At 39.7% G+C, this 18908-nt stretch overlaps 1 protein-coding gene across 1 annotated transcript in view; it reads left to right on the top strand.

The window, feature by feature from the left end:
- The window catches only part of DENND1A (DENN domain containing 1A), a 488338-nt gene that overhangs the window by 123766 nt on the left and 345664 nt on the right, over positions 1-18908 (top strand). The window contains exon 4 of the mRNA XM_065879948.1: positions 6812-6931. Within this exon, the coding sequence (XP_065736020.1) occupies positions 6812-6931 (120 nt within the window). The remainder of the gene's footprint in view (positions 1-6811; positions 6932-18908) is intronic.

Genomic DNA, 18908 nt, shown 5'->3' with positions numbered 1-18908 from the left:
ATTCAGTTGTCCTGTTAATTATACTAGTACACACAAGTGACATGAGCATGAAGTGATCTTTTCAAGGGCAGAGGCACAGTTTAATGGTTTAGGATGTAATCACAGATGCAAATGTGGTTCAAATGCTATTTACCATTTTATTATGTATCTGTTATGTGCCACGCATTCTGTTGTGTTCTTTTCCTGCATTAAAATCTTACACATTTGCAAGGTTGCCATTATCATAATGCCACATATGAGGAAACAGAGGCTCAGCTAGGTCCACTAATGTGCCGAAGGTCCCACCATTGGTAAGTGGCGGAGCTGCTGTGGGAACCCACGTTTGTCTGACTTCCAGTTCCATCATACTTGTTCTATATCATACTGCCGTTGTTAGATCCATCACACCACAAAGAAAGTCACCAAGCAAACTCTTAACATTTATTTCAAAGGCAATATGTAGTTATTGTAAAAAAGTAGAAAATTCAGATAACTGAAGACAATGAAACCCATTTTTATTCAGATAATTGAAAGAAAATGAAACTAAGGCGCATGATTAGTGCATTAGTATACGTCTGCCCAGATCTCTCCTCTCGCTTCCACTTCTATGCATTCATCCTGCTGTGCTTTTCAAAACTGAATCCATTTGGCCACTTGCATCCCTTGTTTTTCACCCTTGGTTTAGTCCCTTGATTTAGCTTAAGCTCTTGGTTAAGCTGTGCCCCATGGTCATTTTCTGTAGCATTTGAGAACCATGAAGCAATTGGGCTTTAGTGGACAAAGCATTGGGGGTGTCAACGAGGAGACCTAGGTTACGGTTTTGGTTCTGCCGTTGACTTGCTCTGTGCCGTGAGGCAAGTGGCCCCTCCCATGAGTACCTTCGTTTCTTCATGGATGAAATGAGGGAATTGAACGAGGTCTCTGCTGTTCCTTCTAGTTTTGATTCTTTGTTTTGTTTTGATACTTTTTCATTCTCCAGTTATGATTCATTTTTACATTGTCGGGCTCATGTAGATGAGGGAGTGGAGGGATCTCTCTTCTTAGAATTATCCAGTGAGTTTCTCGAGCAGAGTGTGTGACGTACTCTTGGTCCCCAGGCATTTTGGGTCAATGCCATTTTTGCCACTGGGATCTTTGAGCAGGGAATGTGAAAAACTCGAGTCTTAGGCAGATGGAAGTTGTGTTTATGGAAAGAAACTTTGAGGCTCATGTACCTAAAGGTTGGGAGATGTGGTAGTTTGATAAAACTTGATTCCCGCCTGATGTCTCATATACAGTGAAGGAAAGGAGAAGCAGCTCTTATGGATGCCTTGCAGTAGATGGCCCAACAGGTAATTGCTAGGAAGCTGTAATGAACAGAACAGCAAAATATTTCTATTCCATCTCTCAAATTTTATAATTTCATAGCAATAGTAATTATTTTCACTGTGTACCTATTAGATGCCAGTTACTTTGTATACATTATTTCTAATCCTCAAAACCACTTTGCAAGGTAAGTATTATTCCCATTTTAGAGATGAGGCTCAGAGAGGTGCAGTAACTTGCCTGTGCTCACATCCATAGTGAGTGGCATATCTGGGATTCTAATCCAAAATCCAAACCTTACTGTTTCATCTTCTTTCTCCTACATCATAAGTCTCTGCCTCTATTGAATCATTCCCAACAGCTTAAAAACAAGCTCTGGTATTCCTCCATCCTAAAAATAATACCCATCTTTGACTCTTCATTCCCATTCAATTACTGCTTAATTCTCCACTTCTTGGAAGAGTTACCTGCACATTTTAATTTATCGCTCAGCCCTCTTCAGCTTGTCATTCTACTAGAGCTTTTCTTATCAAGACTGTCTAAAACCTCCATGTTGCTCAATTCAATCGACATTTTTTCCTCTTATCTTGATGCCTGTGGATTTGGTCGACCACTCCCTCCTGCTTGTTCTGCCTGGTGGTTCTTCTTTTCTTCTTTGATGATCTCTTCTCTACCCATCCTCTAAATTGGTATTTCTGTAACTTAGTCCTAGATCCTCTTCTGTTTCTCTCAGTTCTCTTCCTAAGTGATCTTATCCTTTACCATGGTGTTAAATACCATCTTTGTATAGATGATTTCCAAATTTATAGCTCCAGCCCAAACTTTTCCCCTGATTTCCTACGTAGTATGTTCAGCTATGTACTGGACATTTCTATTTACAGGTTTCTTAGACTTAACATGTCCCAGATAAAACTCTTGGAACTCTTCCCAAACACGTTAGACTTTCCTACCATTAAATGGTAATATGCTGCCTTCTTACTCCATCTCAGTCCATCTGCTGTGGCTCTAACTTGGATCTATCCACCTGATCCATTTTCACTCTCACTACAAGAGTTAAGCCACCATCCAATCTCACCTGGACTATTGCTCTAGCCTCCTGACTGTTTTCTCTGCTCCTACTTTTGCCTTCTTCCAAACTGTTCTTCACGTAAGAGTCAGCTAAAAATTTTAGAACTGTAGGCCAGACTGTTATTCTCCTGATTAAAATCATTCAATACCTTTCCATTGCCCTTATTAATCAATCAATCAGCCAATCCTAATTCTTTACCATGCTCTATGGGGCTCTCTGCATGATCTGGTGCTTGCTTTATCTTGCACCTTCTTAAGCCACTTCCTCCTTGTCTCTGGGGCCTTAACTGTATTGGTGACCTTTTAGTACCTTGAACATACCCAGCTCTTTCCAGCTGAAGAATCTCTGTGCAGCTCTTTCTCTGCCTGAAACACCCAGTGCCCTGCTTGTGGAGTGGCTGCTCCATCCCATCCTTTAGGTCAGTATTGTCAGCATTTTTGAGAAGCTGTCTCTGACCACATTGTCTCAGTAGGGCTTTTCCTTCTCTTCCATTTTCTTCTGTCTTTGTTCTTTCTTTCGTTTCATATAACACTAACACAAGCTGTGTGCTTTGAGTTTATTATGCTTTCTTCAACTAGACAGGAAGCTCCACAGCAGGATGGATGTTGTATATCCAGCACTTGTTACGGTGCCCAATGTAGTTGCTCAGTTTGTAAGATGGGTAACTAACCTTAAAAGTGAGGCTGATAGGGCTTCCCTGGTGGCGCAGTGGTTGGGAGTCCGCCTGCTGATGCAGGGGACACGGGTTCGTGCCCTGGTCCGGGAAGATCCCACGTGCCACGGAGCGGCTGGGCCCATGAACCATGGCTGCTGAGCCTGCACGTCCGGAGCCTGTGCTCCGCAACGGGAGAGGCCACAACAGTGAGAGGCCTGCGTACCGCAAAAACAAAAACAAAACAAAACAAAAAACAAAAGAAAAAGAAAAAAGTGAGGCTGATATAGAAAATCTGATTTCTCACTGGAAGATTGGAATCAAACTATCCATCCACTTGCTTCATGCCATTTATACACTGAACCTATAAATAACTTGAATATTAGGCACAGTGTTGTAGGAGGGGTCTTGAGTGGCTGACAGGCATTTAAGAGGCAGCATGAATTTTAAAGTCTGGTTGGAATGGTCATTACTTTTCTCCTCTGTTTTCCGTATTCACCTAGGCATGGGAAGCACAGCTAAGGGTGATTTTGGTCCTGGTCACCTGGCTTAATTCTGGAAATACTCAAATTTGGTTTCTCTTGCTTAGTGGGAAGTATAATTAGTCTGTTTGATGAGACAACTATTTGAATTCCTCACATACCTGATTTCCTTAAACCGAGTTGACAACTTCTTTGGAGGGTTTTCATCGTGTTTGGTGCAGCATGGCAGAATGGAAAGGACTTTGAACAAGAATTGGGCTTGGGTTTTTATTTTGGTCCTGGTTACTTTGAAAAAAGCAAACCCAAACCACCATCACAACAAAACACCCTGAGCCTCAGTTTCCCCATCTATGAAACAAGAGAATTGGACGAGATGGTTTCTAAGATTCCCACTACCTTTAATCATCATGAAATCTCTGATTCCTGTAAAAAATGCACGGATTCTGATCCTGGAGGTAATCACAAAAACTGCAGCCTTTAAGGAAACCAACCCTTTCTTTCCCCAAAGTCATTTTTTATGGAGAAATGGTAGAGAGGGAATGACAAATTCCTTGAACATTCAGACTCCTTTGAGTTAATCTGAACTCAATTTGACTGTTAATTTGAGTGTCCAAGGAAAAAATATTTTAGAGTTTAATGGTCTGGGGCTTTTAATGACTTGTACTTCACCCTACTAGGAATTTAAAAGGTGAATCAACTGAGAATAATGTGTCCCCTTCTAAGTTGTGGCACCCCAAAAAGAATCTTTTTCACTTTAATGCAAGAATGAGTAACTCACTTGGTCACCCAGAGGACTCCCCCTTGCTGAAAGGCAGGCTTCCTTCCTCCATTTACAAGTATTACAAAGCTGAGTCAGTCAGGAAGATTCTAAGCAAATGGATGATTTTAACATGAATTTTAGTTTTCATTCAGATGGTAGCAGCTTGTATCTCTTTTATTAATTGTTCCTACAATGGTCTAGCCTTTATACCAAATGCTTATCTCACTTATTCCTCAAATATGCTTTGGGTTGGTTGGTAGTTTCCAGGAGAAGAAACTGAGCTACTTAGAGGTTAAGTAACTTGCTAAATTAAGGCCCAGTTAGCAAGTGATTGAATTGGGATTTGAACGAAGTAAATGAGTAATGAATCTTTCTTTGAGCCTACAATGTAGCTGAAAGAATTTTCAGCCTTTTTAAAGGTAGTGAAAAGATAATAGAGAAATTAATGACATTCAAATCACAAACCAAGTTGTGTTCCTTCTGTGTCCTTTTCCTAGAAATCCTGGGTGTTTTCTTTTCATCTAGTCCTATCAATACCCTTTCCTTCTAGGATGCTTCTTTTTAAACAGTCTAGAAGTGAAATCAAACCATGAGTTAAAATAATGAACAGTCATATTTTACATGATCACATGATAGTATTTCATAAAAGCATGACCTTATTTGTAACTTAGAATCATCCTGACCTGTTGGTTTAAATATTTCAATAATACAGGTTTTCCCCCTCCCGCAATGAGGCCCACTTTTTTCCCCAATCACTTTAATTATGTGAGCTAGAATCCTGTTTCTCACACATCTTTAGTTCTCAACCTTGTTAAAATTAATCATATAATCCCCCTTTAAAACATAGTATTAAATCACCATAGTAACACAGTATCCAAGCTTTATAGATAAAACATAACAGCCGTAAGAAGGTAGTTTGGTGTCCCCTTGACAGCTCTATAACTTTTATAGAAATATGTTCCTTCTCCTGGCTTGTGTAAGGTGGAGGGATAGCATTACTTACTTACACCTGTTTTATTACCACATTGCTTTTAAATTGCTACCTTGTTTTTGTTCACCTTCCTAGTTAAAAAAGGAGTGTTGGAACATTCTTTTCTTTCTGAATTATTTTCTTGTACTCTCTAACCACTCCTTGAGGGCTGGAATTGTTTCCTTTAATATGACCAGTAGGGTCCATTGACCTTTTGTTCTGGAATACCTTGAAAGTCTCTTTAATTTTCTTATGTGGCCTGTATAAGGGAGTTTTAGGGGAAAAAAGGCTATCCATATTTGAAAACTTAATTCACATCCTATCAAAAAACTCAATCAGTCTGCCTTTGGAAAAGGCCTGGTGAACCATGATTTTTCATTTCTACTGACAATTTATAACAGATTATAGGTGAGAGCATCAATTTGAATATTTTATCAATTTGAGTATATTTTGTAAAATATGTTCTGTATAAGATACAATACTAGTTAATGAGTTCCTTTGAATAATTCAATGTCACATTCTAAAATATTATGTTAGCATAAATTTGTGTATTAGTATTTGTAATATTTAGCTTCTTTTTAAAAAGGAATCTAAGCTAACTGGTAAACTGATTTTAAAAAGTGGATTTTTTAAACATTTTGTAACTTTACAAAAGAGTTTCTAGATTAATGTGATTAGTAATATGCTTTTTAATTTTTTGAAGCAGATGTTTTCTATTTTATGTGTGGTTTGCTGATTTTTGTGTTGATGCAGGAATTTTTAGCTTTTATCTTAAATGTTTTTCTTTAAAACCTTGTTTCCATTTCTTAAAAAATACCTTGCATTGATAAGACATTTGCTATTTCTGTCCTGTAAGATATAAAATATATTCCTCATAAATTCAGAAATTATGAGAGATACAGGAATTTAGGAAGATAACAGCTAACCTTGCCCTCTTTTGAATTCCAGGTCCTCCCCTTAGTAGCTCTGTGAACTTGATTCAGTTATTTACCTATTCAGTTCTATAGTTTCCTTTTCTGTAAAATGGGAACATCTTCTAAATTCCGGGGTTGCTGGGAGAGTCAATGAGATGGTATAATATCAAGTGTCTAACTTTGTGGCTGGTACTTCAGTTCTGCTGTTGCAATCCCTGTTATTTTCTGAACTAGAGGAATGATCAAGTGAGCATCATTACCAGCGAGCTGGCAGAGAGGGCTTTGGCGTCAGATGGGTCTGGGTTTAAAATTCAGCTTTTTGCAGTTTACCAGCTGGCACCTTAGGCAGTGCCACTGTAGGTTATTTCTTCATCTATAAAATGAGGTTAATAGAATCCACCTTTCAGAACTGGATGCAGTGATCAACAGGGACACCTGCCTGAGCTCAGCAAGTAGGAGGTTTGGTAGCTGTGATGACGTGGTCACTGCTTGCTGTCATTTTTTGTTTTTAAATACTAGCTCACAGTCTGTTCCCTTGAAGTGTGTAAATTTTAAGTTCATTTATAAAGAATTCCACTGAGAAAGGAAATGTTACAGGTTCAACGACTTGTTGTGATTAGATACTTTATCAGGAAACTTACTGCACATTCATTTTCCCCTTTGTTCTGTCTCTGCCGCAGCCTCTCAGTTAGCCAAGTTGGCCAGAACTTCACATTTGTGCTCACTGACATTGACAGCAAACAGAGATTCGGGTTCTGCCGCTTATCTTCAGGAGCCAAGAGTTGCTTCTGTATCTTAAGGTAAGGAAAATGGCTTTGGCTATTGGCTAGTTCTGTGAAGCAATGTCAGCATTTGCGTTGTTCTTCTGTAATTAAATTTTCCAGCTGTTCTTTTTATTTTCCTATCTGTTTCCCAAAAGTCACTGCACTTGGGGCGAAGGACTTCACAGTGTTGTCCTTGCACTTTAAGTTCTACAGATAATTGTATTTATTTATTTGTATCACATCCCTTGGGTGGGAAAAGGGATCAGTGCTTCTGGGGAGTGTGTAGAAGCTGGAGAATCAGCATGGCTTCAGTTCCTCCTGCTGTTATCTGGAGCTGTCAGAAATTAGCCTGTTAGGCTTTCCCTTCGACATTTTGTGTATGTAAGATTATTAATAAAGTATGTGTCTGTAGCTCAGGACGTCTTGCAGACACTGATTGTGTCCTTCTCAGAGTAACACCCCTGCCCCCTTTGGGTCAATGAGTGAGTAACTGTTTCCCAACTTGGCTCCCTCTGTAGAGGTTTGAAAAAAGTGCAGAATCCTGTAAGAAGGCTTCTTTAGGTCTTCTAAAACCCCCTTCATACACTAGAATCATACTTGCTTACTGCTCCGTTTCCTCCTGCCAGAGATGTAAGGCATGTTCTGGGGTGGGAGGATGTGTGGAAATCTGATTTTGGAGCTGCTGGCTCTGGGCTCCTGCTGGGAGCCTCCTGAGGGGGAAGTAAAGGCATCCCACACACCCTCCTCCCCATCTGCCTCGGTTAAGTAGGTGTCAGAGGGGCCTGCCTCCTGTCTCTCTCTGCTCATGTGCAACAGCTCAGAGCAGGACAGCAGGGAGGCGCCCCTGACAAAACCCGGGTCCCCAGGCTTGGGCCAGACCCTCTATGAATTCCAGAAAGGGTAGTTCTCTGGTGTACTAGTCTCTGCACTTTCTTCTCCTCCTCACTAGGAAAAGACCCCCCCCCCGCCCCCCAAACACACACACCCTCACACCATGAGGGGGTGAGGGCTGAGCTCGAAAACTGTCAGTCGGGACTGCTACTTCTGCGTTTCTCTACGCAAATCTTATTATCATTATTATTTTTAATCAGTGAAATCAACTTTCTTCTTCATCAAGCATAGCATCTAATTTGGGCCCTAGAGAACAACTGCTGGAAAGACCTTAAGAAGAAGGGACAAAGCCGGCTGCTTGTGAGGCTGCTGTGTTCACGCACACCTCAGTAGTCTAGGCCCAAGGATTGCCTGCCCAGGGTATTAGACTCTGATGTAAATTACTACTTACTTTTTATTTAACAGTGTTTTTTTCAAGAAAATTTTCTCTTCCATTTTTGTCTAATGGTATGTTTCAGCCTCGGCTAGGACACTGCATATTTATGTAGTCATTCAGAGGAGGTGAGGGTTTAAACCACGTTCTTGAAGTTTTGCAGAAAGGTTTTTGTCCCATGGTGTTTTGGGTTATGATGTTTCTTTCAAAGCTTGGATGTGTGTGTTGGGGGAAAGGGGACTCTTGAATTGCCATTATTGCATTCTCTCAGCAAATTTCAGAGAGTGGAAATCTGTTTATTTAAACATTTAAGTTTAAAGATTGCTCGCATCCGATTCTGGCGTTTGACTCTGTGTCTACATGTAGGGCCATGGACTTCATGTTTGCGAGAAGCTAGTTGAATAGCCTCTTGCTGTCATCATTTAGAATGAAAAATAACAGCAATTTGTGTGTTTTCTGTCTGTTATACTAGCTTGGAACTATGGAAAAAAACTTGGTGGGTTAATTCATTCATTTGTTTGTCAGCCCTTAATTGAATGCCTACTATTAGCTAGTCCCTGTCCTTGAAGAGTTCCCAAGACGAGCTGGGGAGACAGATGATTATGCTATAATATGCTATATATAACACATAGAACGATCCCATGGCATAATGTCTTCTTACTGTTGATAATCTAGTGCCAGAGGATAGTGGCTGTAGTTAAAAATAGTCTTCTGTGAATTCTGAGACATGCATTTCATGGGTATTTAACATGAGGGCGGAAGGCTCTCTTTATCTTATCCACCTTTTGCTTATATACAGGGCACACAAAATGGCACTTCCCCTGTGCTTGGTTTGGAAACATTGCTGGGCCGAGACTAGCATATGAGTGGAATGGTTTCTGTTAACCCTGGATGACTGGTTGGTGACATGTCCAGTGGAGAGTGGAGAAGTCTGCCAAGAGAACATGGGTGGGATTTGGGTCTGGGTTACATTATAAGTATCATCCTCTTTTGCTGTTTGGTCTCCTTCCTTTAGTTAACCTGTGTCTTGAGGTCCAGTCATCTTTCTCAGTGTGCCTAGTACTATAGCTCAAGTCTGCTCGGAAGCCACCTTTACTTTTGTTTTCCATTTTTTTCCCATGAGGGATGTAGTTCCTAGTGATGGCATCCATGCAGACATAGCCTCCACTGTTCTAGGATTTAGCTTCTTAGGGTCACTTTCTCTCTGGCTGCTGTCCCAAGCTCATATGCTTCCTGGCCCATATGAACGACTGGACCTTTCTGCCTTCACACATTTACCTATCCTCCCAGACTCAGCTTGGGCACTTCTCAGAGTAGCCTTCTCCAGGCAGAGGTAATCATCCCATCCTCTAGATGCACCCAGCATGCTTTGCACACTTCAGTTACACACTCATAAGCCTTGATCTTCCTTTGTCTTTCTCCTATTGAACAGTTAACTCTTTAGGGGTAAAGATTGTGTCTTAAACAACTCTGTATCCTCAGCACTTAGTGTAGTGCTCGACCAAGATATTGTGTGCATGGCCTTCAGAGACAGGGAGATCCGTTCCATTCGGTTGGAAGAACAGGAAACGGATACTGAGGGCTCTGAGTGAGAGGACAGGCCACATTGGACACTAGTTCAAAGAGAAAATATGAAATCCAGTTATTGGTTCATATTACCAAACAATTCATGTTAGTCATAAGAGGTGCACCTTTGAGGGTCACAGTGGAGATTCAGCGACACAGTGGACAGACATTATGTCCATAAAGGACTAGGTCATCAGTATTTACAAAATTTGAACTTAATTTCACAATGAAAGGTTCTTAGTCATCCTTTATTCAATATAACTTATTAGGTTCATTGTGAGGGGCATTGTCCTTCCCCCCTAGAATGTAAGCTCCACGAAGGCTTGGAATTCTTACCTTTGTTTGTTTTGTTCACAAATACACCCAAAGTGTATTTATTTAAGAATGTCTGCACATAGTAGACACTTAGTAATACTTGTTTTATGAAAGATTGAATCTCTGAATTTTTTTGTTTTCTTTTTTTGCTGTAGGCGGGCCTCTCACTGTTGTGGCCTCTCCTGTTGTGGAGCACAGGCTCCGGACGCACAGGCTCAGTGGCCATGGCTCACGGGCCCAGCCGCTCTGTGGCATGTGGGATCCTCCCGGACCGGGGCACAAACCCGCGTCCCCTAGCGTTGGCAGGCGGACTCTCAACCACTGCACCACCAGGGAAGCCCTCTGAGTTTATTTTTAAACATTTTTTCAAAGTTGGTTTGAACTCTTGTCACCAGCTAACCTTGACAGAGATGTAGTTGTACTGAAGTATAAGTCTTGTTAATGAAAGTACCGTGGTATATAAAGTCAAATGCACTATTTCTTCCCACAATTGACTGGTTCTTTCTATTAAAGCATTTTAATTTACCTTGAGAGTCACCATTATATTATTTAACTAACTGCTAGTTAAATAATCTAGTTAATACTAGATTAAAAGCACCAGCTAGGAGAACAGGAGTTACGGGTAAGTTAGTTGTTCTTCATTATAAACCCAGGAATCTGAGAAAGTATTTTAGCATTTTTAGATAGCACCATCTGAGTCTAAGATATAATAAGTATTTACCTCTGAAATCTTTCAAATATTGTAAGACAGAGTGACCTAGATCACTTTTTTCGTGGCTTCTATTGCCCAAATAACACATGCCCCATCAAGGCTTAAACTGTAATGAAATATGCTATTTATAGCCAACTTCTGGTTTTGGATGAACAGAAGGAACGCCAGAGTTCAAACCCATAACTGTATTGCTTGGGGTTGGGGGGAGTAGATTATGGAAGATAAGCCATACAATATTAAATTTCTTTACTCTTTATAAAGGAACTTTAAAAATATTTGTGTTCTACAATTTTCCCCTGTATATATAGGGATCTTATTTCAGCTCTTGAGAAAGCTTGAGTAACTATCTTTATACCCAAATAGGATTGTTCAGAACCTATTATACATTTCGGGAAGAAATAACTTGTTTCATCAAGATGGTATCTAAAATTTTTTTAGTTTAACATTTAAAGTTTTTATTCAATTAGTATCTTTGTATCTAGTATATACCAGGAATGAGCAACGTATAACACGTGGTCTTTGGCCTTTATTTACCTCGGGGTCCCATAAAATAGACACAGAGATCTAGCCCCAGCTCTCCATATGAGAACCTTTCAGATGTCATATTCATCCAAGATTTTGGTGAGCTGAATTTTCTGAACTTGGTATTACAAACTGAAAACAATGTATACTTTTTGTCCTTTACCAAATATAAAATTGAATATATTTCTGGGTGCACTGTTCCCAGGCCACCTCTAATTTTGATACCCACTTCCCATTTCACTTCTACTACCCTTACTGTCTTAGGAGCCACTTAATCTTTGGGAAGGGACTCTGTAAACAGGTAATTAAAATATAATGTGATAAGTGCTATTTTAAAAAATATGTATGGGTAGGGTTCTTTGGGGTCACAGATTAGGCAGTGCCCATGTCTGACTTGGAGAATTAGAGAAAGTGTTGCTGATGGGTTCCAGTTAAACTGGGTCTTAGAGAATCAATGGGGGCTGGCCTAGAGGAGAAAGGGAGAAAAGCTCTCTGGGCAGTGAGAACTGGTACACAAAGGCTCAGAGAAATGAAAGGTATAGCAAGGTGAAAGAATGATGAGAATTCTGATGAGAGGCTGATAGCAAGAGATGATGCCATAAAAGTCTTGGGGCCAGTCTGTGAAAGCCCTTGTGGGACATGCTCAAGATTTTGGATTTATCCCATAGGAAATGGTGTGCCATGCGATGGTCTGGGGCAGGCGTTAGAAATATTGTTTTTACACCAAGGGTAAAGTGGCTTTTGTACATGAAATTGCTATCTACACAGGCTTGGGATTTCCTGGTTATTGTTAGAGGGATGCTGCACATCACTTTGGGAGTAACACCTGATTTAGATGGAATTTTCAAGCCTCAACTTTAGTGGTTTTTTTTAAAAATTATACCTTAATGAAATATGTTCCTTGGCCCTCGTTGGGGAGTTATTGTCCTTCTTCCCAGGCAAATTGGCATGTGGGCTTATGTTTAAACGTTAATTGTGTTAAGTGAGAACCATCCTCCTTCTGGAACACTTTCTGTCTTAATGGCAGGAACAACTGTTGCATCCTTTTTTCATCTGTATTGTGCTCATTTCTCCTATAAACAGGAAAGCTCAGTTTTCACAGAGAAAAAGAAGCTAGAAGTAATAGAGTCTGGTTTTGAGAACTTTGGCTTCTCTAACTGTTCCAACACATACAGTTTAGGAGAAAAATCAAAGGACTCTTTCCTTAGGCAGGTGCAGTGGCAGAAGCCCTTTTGGATTGTGTTTTAGCTGCTTTGGTTTAAAATAAGTCTATGGGGGATGGGGAAGCGAGTTGGGAAGGAAGGCTGTGGGGACAGCTCCCAGATTTTTACCTTGAAAGCAGGTGCTGCTGAAATACTCCAGAAACAGATGGAACCTCCTATTCTTGTTTTAAGCTATTTATGGTTGTCTCGCCTGAGGGTATCCTGCTATACAACAATGCACAGCCTGATGTTTGAGGGCAGTTTGGGCATCAAAGCTGGGGCCCCTCTGGGAGAAATCAGCCTTTCTTCCCAATGCCTTAAATGCCATTTGGGAAACCTGGATCTTTCATACTATTTAACAGAAGACTTTCCTCTGGTTTTCAAGTGTTTCCATCTCTCTGGGGCTGTTTGGTTTCTTTTTAATTCCTTCCCTTAAAAGTACAATGGGTACAATGTTGTTTTCTGGATGGTCAACTGGGAGAAGGCCTGATTGCTACGCAGATTATAACTCCACTCATTGTGGGTCCTGGCACATGGCTCTGTCAGAAACTGAACCCACGGGATGGGGCTTGCAGAGGCTATGGTTTACTAGGCCCAGGGCCCTTTCTCAGAGTATTTTGAAAGGCTTGCAGGGGGATGTGCTCATCAGAACATCACTTTGTGGGAGGCTGTAACTTTTTCTTTCTTAATTAAAAAAAATGAAGTGGTTGGGGAATGTTGCATGTTTTACTGCCACACAGATGCTTTCATGCTTAGAAATGTATAATCCTCTAGGGAGTCACAACTCAACAATAGTAACAAGCTGTACAGTTTTAAGAAAATCACCTTTAAAGAGGAGAAAGGAAGATAAATAAAATTGCCCTTGCTCTCCTAGCAGCCTGCTGTTTGAGGGGCTGGGAAGCTGGACAGTTGGAAGGACAGGTGTGTCTTCTGCACCAGCAGCCAGCCTCAGGGCCACCCACCATAGGAGAAAGCTTCTTTTCTCCTCCTGGTCCTTTACAAAGGAAACCAGCCTGTGAGTTGTGAGTATTTGCAAATCCAAGACTTTGGCTAAAAGAAAATTTTCATTTTGAGATTGAATGAGTTGGGCATTACAATAGACATGGTATCTTCTCACTCTGTTTTGAAGGCGGAGCACTTCCTTTTCCTAATGCTCACGAAGCTTAGTGTAGGGCAGGAAGTGAAACCGCCCTAGGAACTCCAGGAGTGCACTTTTTTGTTGTTTCCCCTCCATAGCTTATTCATCTTGCTGCCTCTAGCAACTGCTGCTGATGGCTAATGTTATACCGTTTTGTAGATGGATAGAGTTAAGTCAGGAGAGCTCACTATAGAGGATTTGGAAGGGAAGGGAGGAATCAGCATTTATTTAATATGCCAGGTGGTTTATATAATTCTCATTTATTCTTATTGCAACCTTATGAAATTATCTCCCTTGTAGAGATAAAGGGCTGGAGACTGAAAGAGATACAGTGACTTGGCCAAGATCTCACAAAGAGTAAGTGAAGGAATTTGGTTCGGAACCTAAAATCCAACCCAGAGCTCATACTCTCAACTGCTTTGGGCTTATTGCCATACCTTTATTTTGTGTCTGATTCAAAACTTCAAGTTTTATTTTCTTGCCACCAAGCAAGCTCTACGGGTTTCAAAAGTTTGTTTCTCGGGCTTCGCTGGTGGCGCAGTGGTTGAGTCCTCCTGCCGATGCAGGGGACACGGGTTTGTGCCCCGGTCCGGGAGGATCCCACATGCCGCGGAGCGGCTGGACCCGTGAACCATGGCCGCTGAGCCTGCGCGTCCGGAGCCTGTGCTCCGCAACGAGAGAGGCCACAACAGTGAGAGACCCGCGTACCGCAAAAAGAAAAAAGTTTGTTTCTCTTCATATATATTTAGATAAAAGAGCCATGATCAGTTGTTTGCCTTTGCAGAATGATCTCAGAGGTGAGTTTAAAGAGCTCTTAAGAATAATGTACTACAGCCCATCCTCATTTTATATATGATGAAATTGAGACCTGTTCCAAGTTCTTTAGCTGGCTAATAGCAATCTTCTGACCCCCAATCCAGAGTCTTGTCCAGGATATGGCAATGATTTTTCCAACTCAGGAGAATAAGCCCGAGACCACCTGTGACTAAGGTTTTTCAGGACTCAGTAACCTCCAGTTAGCATCAAAAAGTCACATCCGCTTTTGGCCAGCGTCATTGCAGTCTGTGTGGACAATCCAACCATACTATTATAAAGAAAATGATACAGTTTTGTTTAAATCCGACGCAGGGTATGTTTGAATGGAAAACCAGTAAAACTGATCCTGCTTTCTGAGAGAAAGAGAGTCTTAAGAATTCCATATGAGGGACGCTTTTTGGGAGACAGGGAAAACATTCTATAGGAGAGGCCAGTTGGTGCTTTTTGGTTGAGTCTGAGTGTCAGCAATTTTTATTGGACCTCCCTGCAAGCAAACCACTTTCCTACAACAGCAACAATAAGCAGAATGTATTTATTTGAGCCTTATCTTTGCTTTTCACTGGGCAGGGGCAGGAAGGAGAGTAACTCAGTACGCTTCACACCTAAAATTGCCCTTTGGATCTAAGCTGCACTCTTATTTTAAGAGCAGGTAGATTTGTGAATACAAAGAAGAGTCTGAATTTAGGTTTTCTGGCCCTTCCAATGATCAGTTTTAGAAGCAGTAGGAGGCCTAACATTTATCCCTCGTGGAAAGGCCCCGGAAGACTGAGATAATAGTGTACCTCTTTACATCATTTCAAACAGAAAACTCATTGTGCCATCTGAAGTTTGAAGAGCCCACAACTCTTACAATCAATTATGAGTCACTTATTTTTAAGCTGTAATTTTTTTGAGATTATGAAGATATACTTCCTCATTAGAAGACTTTAGAAAATTTCAGAAAAGTAAGAAAAGCAGTCTATCATCTTATGACTCTAATAATGACTAGATGTGTTTCTTTCCTTGGATTGGGATCATGCTGTAGATATAGTTTTCTACCTAGCTTTTCCATTTATATTGTAAGCAAGCATCTTTCCATATCATTAAATATTCTTTCCTGAGAATCTTTTTGACTGTATAACTTATTTTTGTGAGATTGATTTATAAGGGAAGAAGCTCTTAGTTATCTTAAAAAAAAATTTCTTGCTAAGACTTAACATGCTTTTAAAAAATGCATTTGTTCCAGTGAATTTGTCATTCAGCTAATTACTTTGGTATTTTTGTTTAAAAGAAAAGCTCAACTACTTTTTGTCTTAACGTGTGAGCTGTTACCCAATTCTTGACAATGAAGAATAATTATTAACTTATGAAAAGTGAACATAAAAGTATGGAAATAGTATCAAAAGTCTTATTTAAATCAAATGACAAATAATGTATTTAGTTCACTTTTCCTTTTCCTATTTTCACTTTGACATATCTTCAAAGTAATCCTTTTTATTAGTGTGAGTTGTGTTGTAAATTGCAAAAATAATGTAGCATATAGGGAATACTTTTAAAGTTACATAGCAATATAAATTTTGATTTTTAATATATTACATTCTGAATGAAAACAAAGTATATGCATCTTAAAACTTTATGTAGAGATAACTTAGGGAATTTTTAAACGTTGTAGGTAAAATTAAGTTCTGTGCTGTAGTATGCAATGGAAATTGAATAGGTGTTTATTTCTCATTCATGGGACATGGAACTACCAGTAACCTTCAGCAAAACTAAAGGCAATTGTCCTCTAACTCAATTCACAAGAGTTAGACTGCCACTATGGAGACTTTTAATCCCTTATCTATAATATAAAACAATATTTATTACAAAATTAATTCTGAGAGGCATTATTTATGGTTTCTAATCCATTGTATTTCAGATGTCTTTGAAGTAAGGTGGGTGGAGCTTTGTATGTGGGGTTAATTGTCCCATTGTTCATTTATTCAGTCTGGTATTTTAACTAGCTCTTTATGTGTATTAATGAGCCCAAAATGCAGCAAAAATGCTGGGCTCTAAAAAAACTTGACATTTTAAAACTTATTTAAATGTGTGGTGAAAAAAGAAGTTGAGTGAAATTCAGTGTCCTGTAGTTTTTTTGCCTGAGCTCCTAATGACTGGTTTCCTTTAAAAAATTATTTTTTATTTTTTAAATTCTAGTCCTATAAGAAAATGACAAGTTTTTTGGGGGGATAAAAAACTAAAAGCCACACACACACACACAAAAAACCCAAGTCAAAAAGACTCTAAAGAAACTATATTTGCTAGTGTCCAGTTTTCTGCTGAGCTAGGATTTTTATCATCATCTGTTTAAAAAAAAAAACATATATAGTAATTTTCATTATCATTTTAAAGAAATTTTTAATTTGTACTTTTTCTTTTTTATTAGTATGTGGAAATATACTAAATGTTGATTATCCTCATTAAGTACAGGTAGCCATTGTTCCCTAACTACTGGAAACAATACTTGTTTTTATCGTTTTTCTCTTTATTAAAATTTCCCAGAGATTATAATTCCAGGTCTTTTTATTTGAAGAGATAGTTTAACTTTCATACAATGGGACTCCCTGACTTTGTCCTCTCCTCAGATTTAGTACTTAAATTGGAATGAACATTGGTACTATATTTGATTTCTTTTTATCTTCTTAAAAATTGGATTAATAATATATTTTCACTTACCCATCATTCATCTTTTTTCTTTTTTTAAAGGAATATCTATCTATTTATTTATTTATTTATTGTCTGTGTTGGGTCTTTGTTGCTGCGCGCGGGCTTTCTCTAGCTTGAGTGAGCGGGGGCTACTCTTTGTTGTGGTGCGCGGGCTTCTTGTTGCGGAGCACGGGCTCAAGGTGCGTGGGCTTCAGTAGTTGTGGCACGTGGGCTCAGTAGTTGTGGCTGGCGGGCTCTAGAGCACAGGCTTAGTAGTTGTGGCACATGGGCTTAGTTGCTCCGCAGCATGTGGGATCTTCCCGGACCAGGGATGGAACCCGCATCCCCTGCATTGGCAGGCGGATTCTTAACCACCGCACCACTAGGGGAGTCCCCCCATCATTCATCTTTGTCTCAGTTATTTCAATGGTGAATTGAGGATAGTATTAACTGAGAATTTTGTTGTGATGACTAATAAAACAGCACTTGATAAAGTTCTTTGTGTGTTACATCTACTGTGTAAGTGTTTAACTACAACCCTGTGTCTTTCTTTTGTAAACTGTGAACTGTAACCTGAAAAGAGAAAGAGCACTGATTTTAACTATATGTACACACATAAGTATGTATACATAAGTGTACATATATATTATATGTACTCACATAAGTACAGACTTACGTAGCAAATACTCAAGTAATCACTAAGTTAAGAAATTTCCAGCACCCAGAATAATATTTTCGCCTATGTATGTATCCCTGAGTAATATGGTATGGTTTTGTCTGGCTTGGAACCTGTATGAATTGAATTATACAATTTGGAATTGTTATTTTAAGTCTTCTTTTGCTTAATTTTTGAGATTTATCTATGCTGTTTCTTTTCTTTGCTATATAGGTGTTCCATATTATATGACCATACTACAGTTTGTTCATACATTCAACTGTAGGTGGCCATTTGGGCTGTTTCCAGTTCATGGCTTTAATGAACATTTTTGAACAGATATCCTGGTACACAAAGGCACTAGGTTCTTTGGTGTATGGACCTAGGAGTTGAATAGCCAAATGTCTTGGGTACATACATCTTCAACTTTATTGGATAATGCCACATTGTTTTCTAAAGTGGCTCTGCCATTTTATGGTTCTGCCAGCTGTGTATAAGCATGCTTCTAGTCCTACACTGCTTCCCCATCTTGCTTTTTAAAGAAGACATGCAGCTTGCTATTTTCCTTTCACAAAGTCTGAGATCTAGGTGTTGTCCCTCTTTATTTCCCTAAAGATTAGTCTGGCCTCATTGTCTGAAGAGGCATTGCTGGAGAAAGAGACAGTGCTGGGGTTGGAAGAGGCAAGTTGATCATCTCTGACGTAAAATGAGCTGTAAGGTGGCATGGCATGAAGAGCATGGTCTGGAGTCAGAGCAGGACTTGAATCCTAGTCCAGCTGATGAAGAAGTATGCTTTTAGGTGCTCCATTTACTCTTTTTGAGCCTTAATTTCCTCATATCTGCTTTTTTTGGGGTGAGGACTAGAGATAATATAGGCAAAAAATCTTGGTAAGGTAGTCACTGGTACCTTACAACATTACATAGTGCAGGAGTTATCAAAAGAAGGATAGACCAGTTGTAACATACACATGTCATTGTCATAGATGTGATTTGTGTGGGCATGTACATAACCAAATCTATGTGAGCCTGGTCACATCAACTTGAAGATGATACTTGGTGACCGTGAGGTGGGCACTTACACACTGTGGGTCAGGGTGGAAAATGATGCAACATTCCTGGAAAACAATTGGCAATGTATATTCAAAACTTTTAAAATTAT

Source organism: Phocoena phocoena, chromosome 6 (assembly GCF_963924675.1).
Source record: "Phocoena phocoena chromosome 6, mPhoPho1.1, whole genome shotgun sequence".
NCBI lineage: Eukaryota > Metazoa > Chordata > Mammalia > Artiodactyla > Phocoenidae > Phocoena > Phocoena phocoena.
Note: the sequence above shows the minus strand (reverse complement) of the source record. Positions and strands in the feature narration are given on the sequence as shown.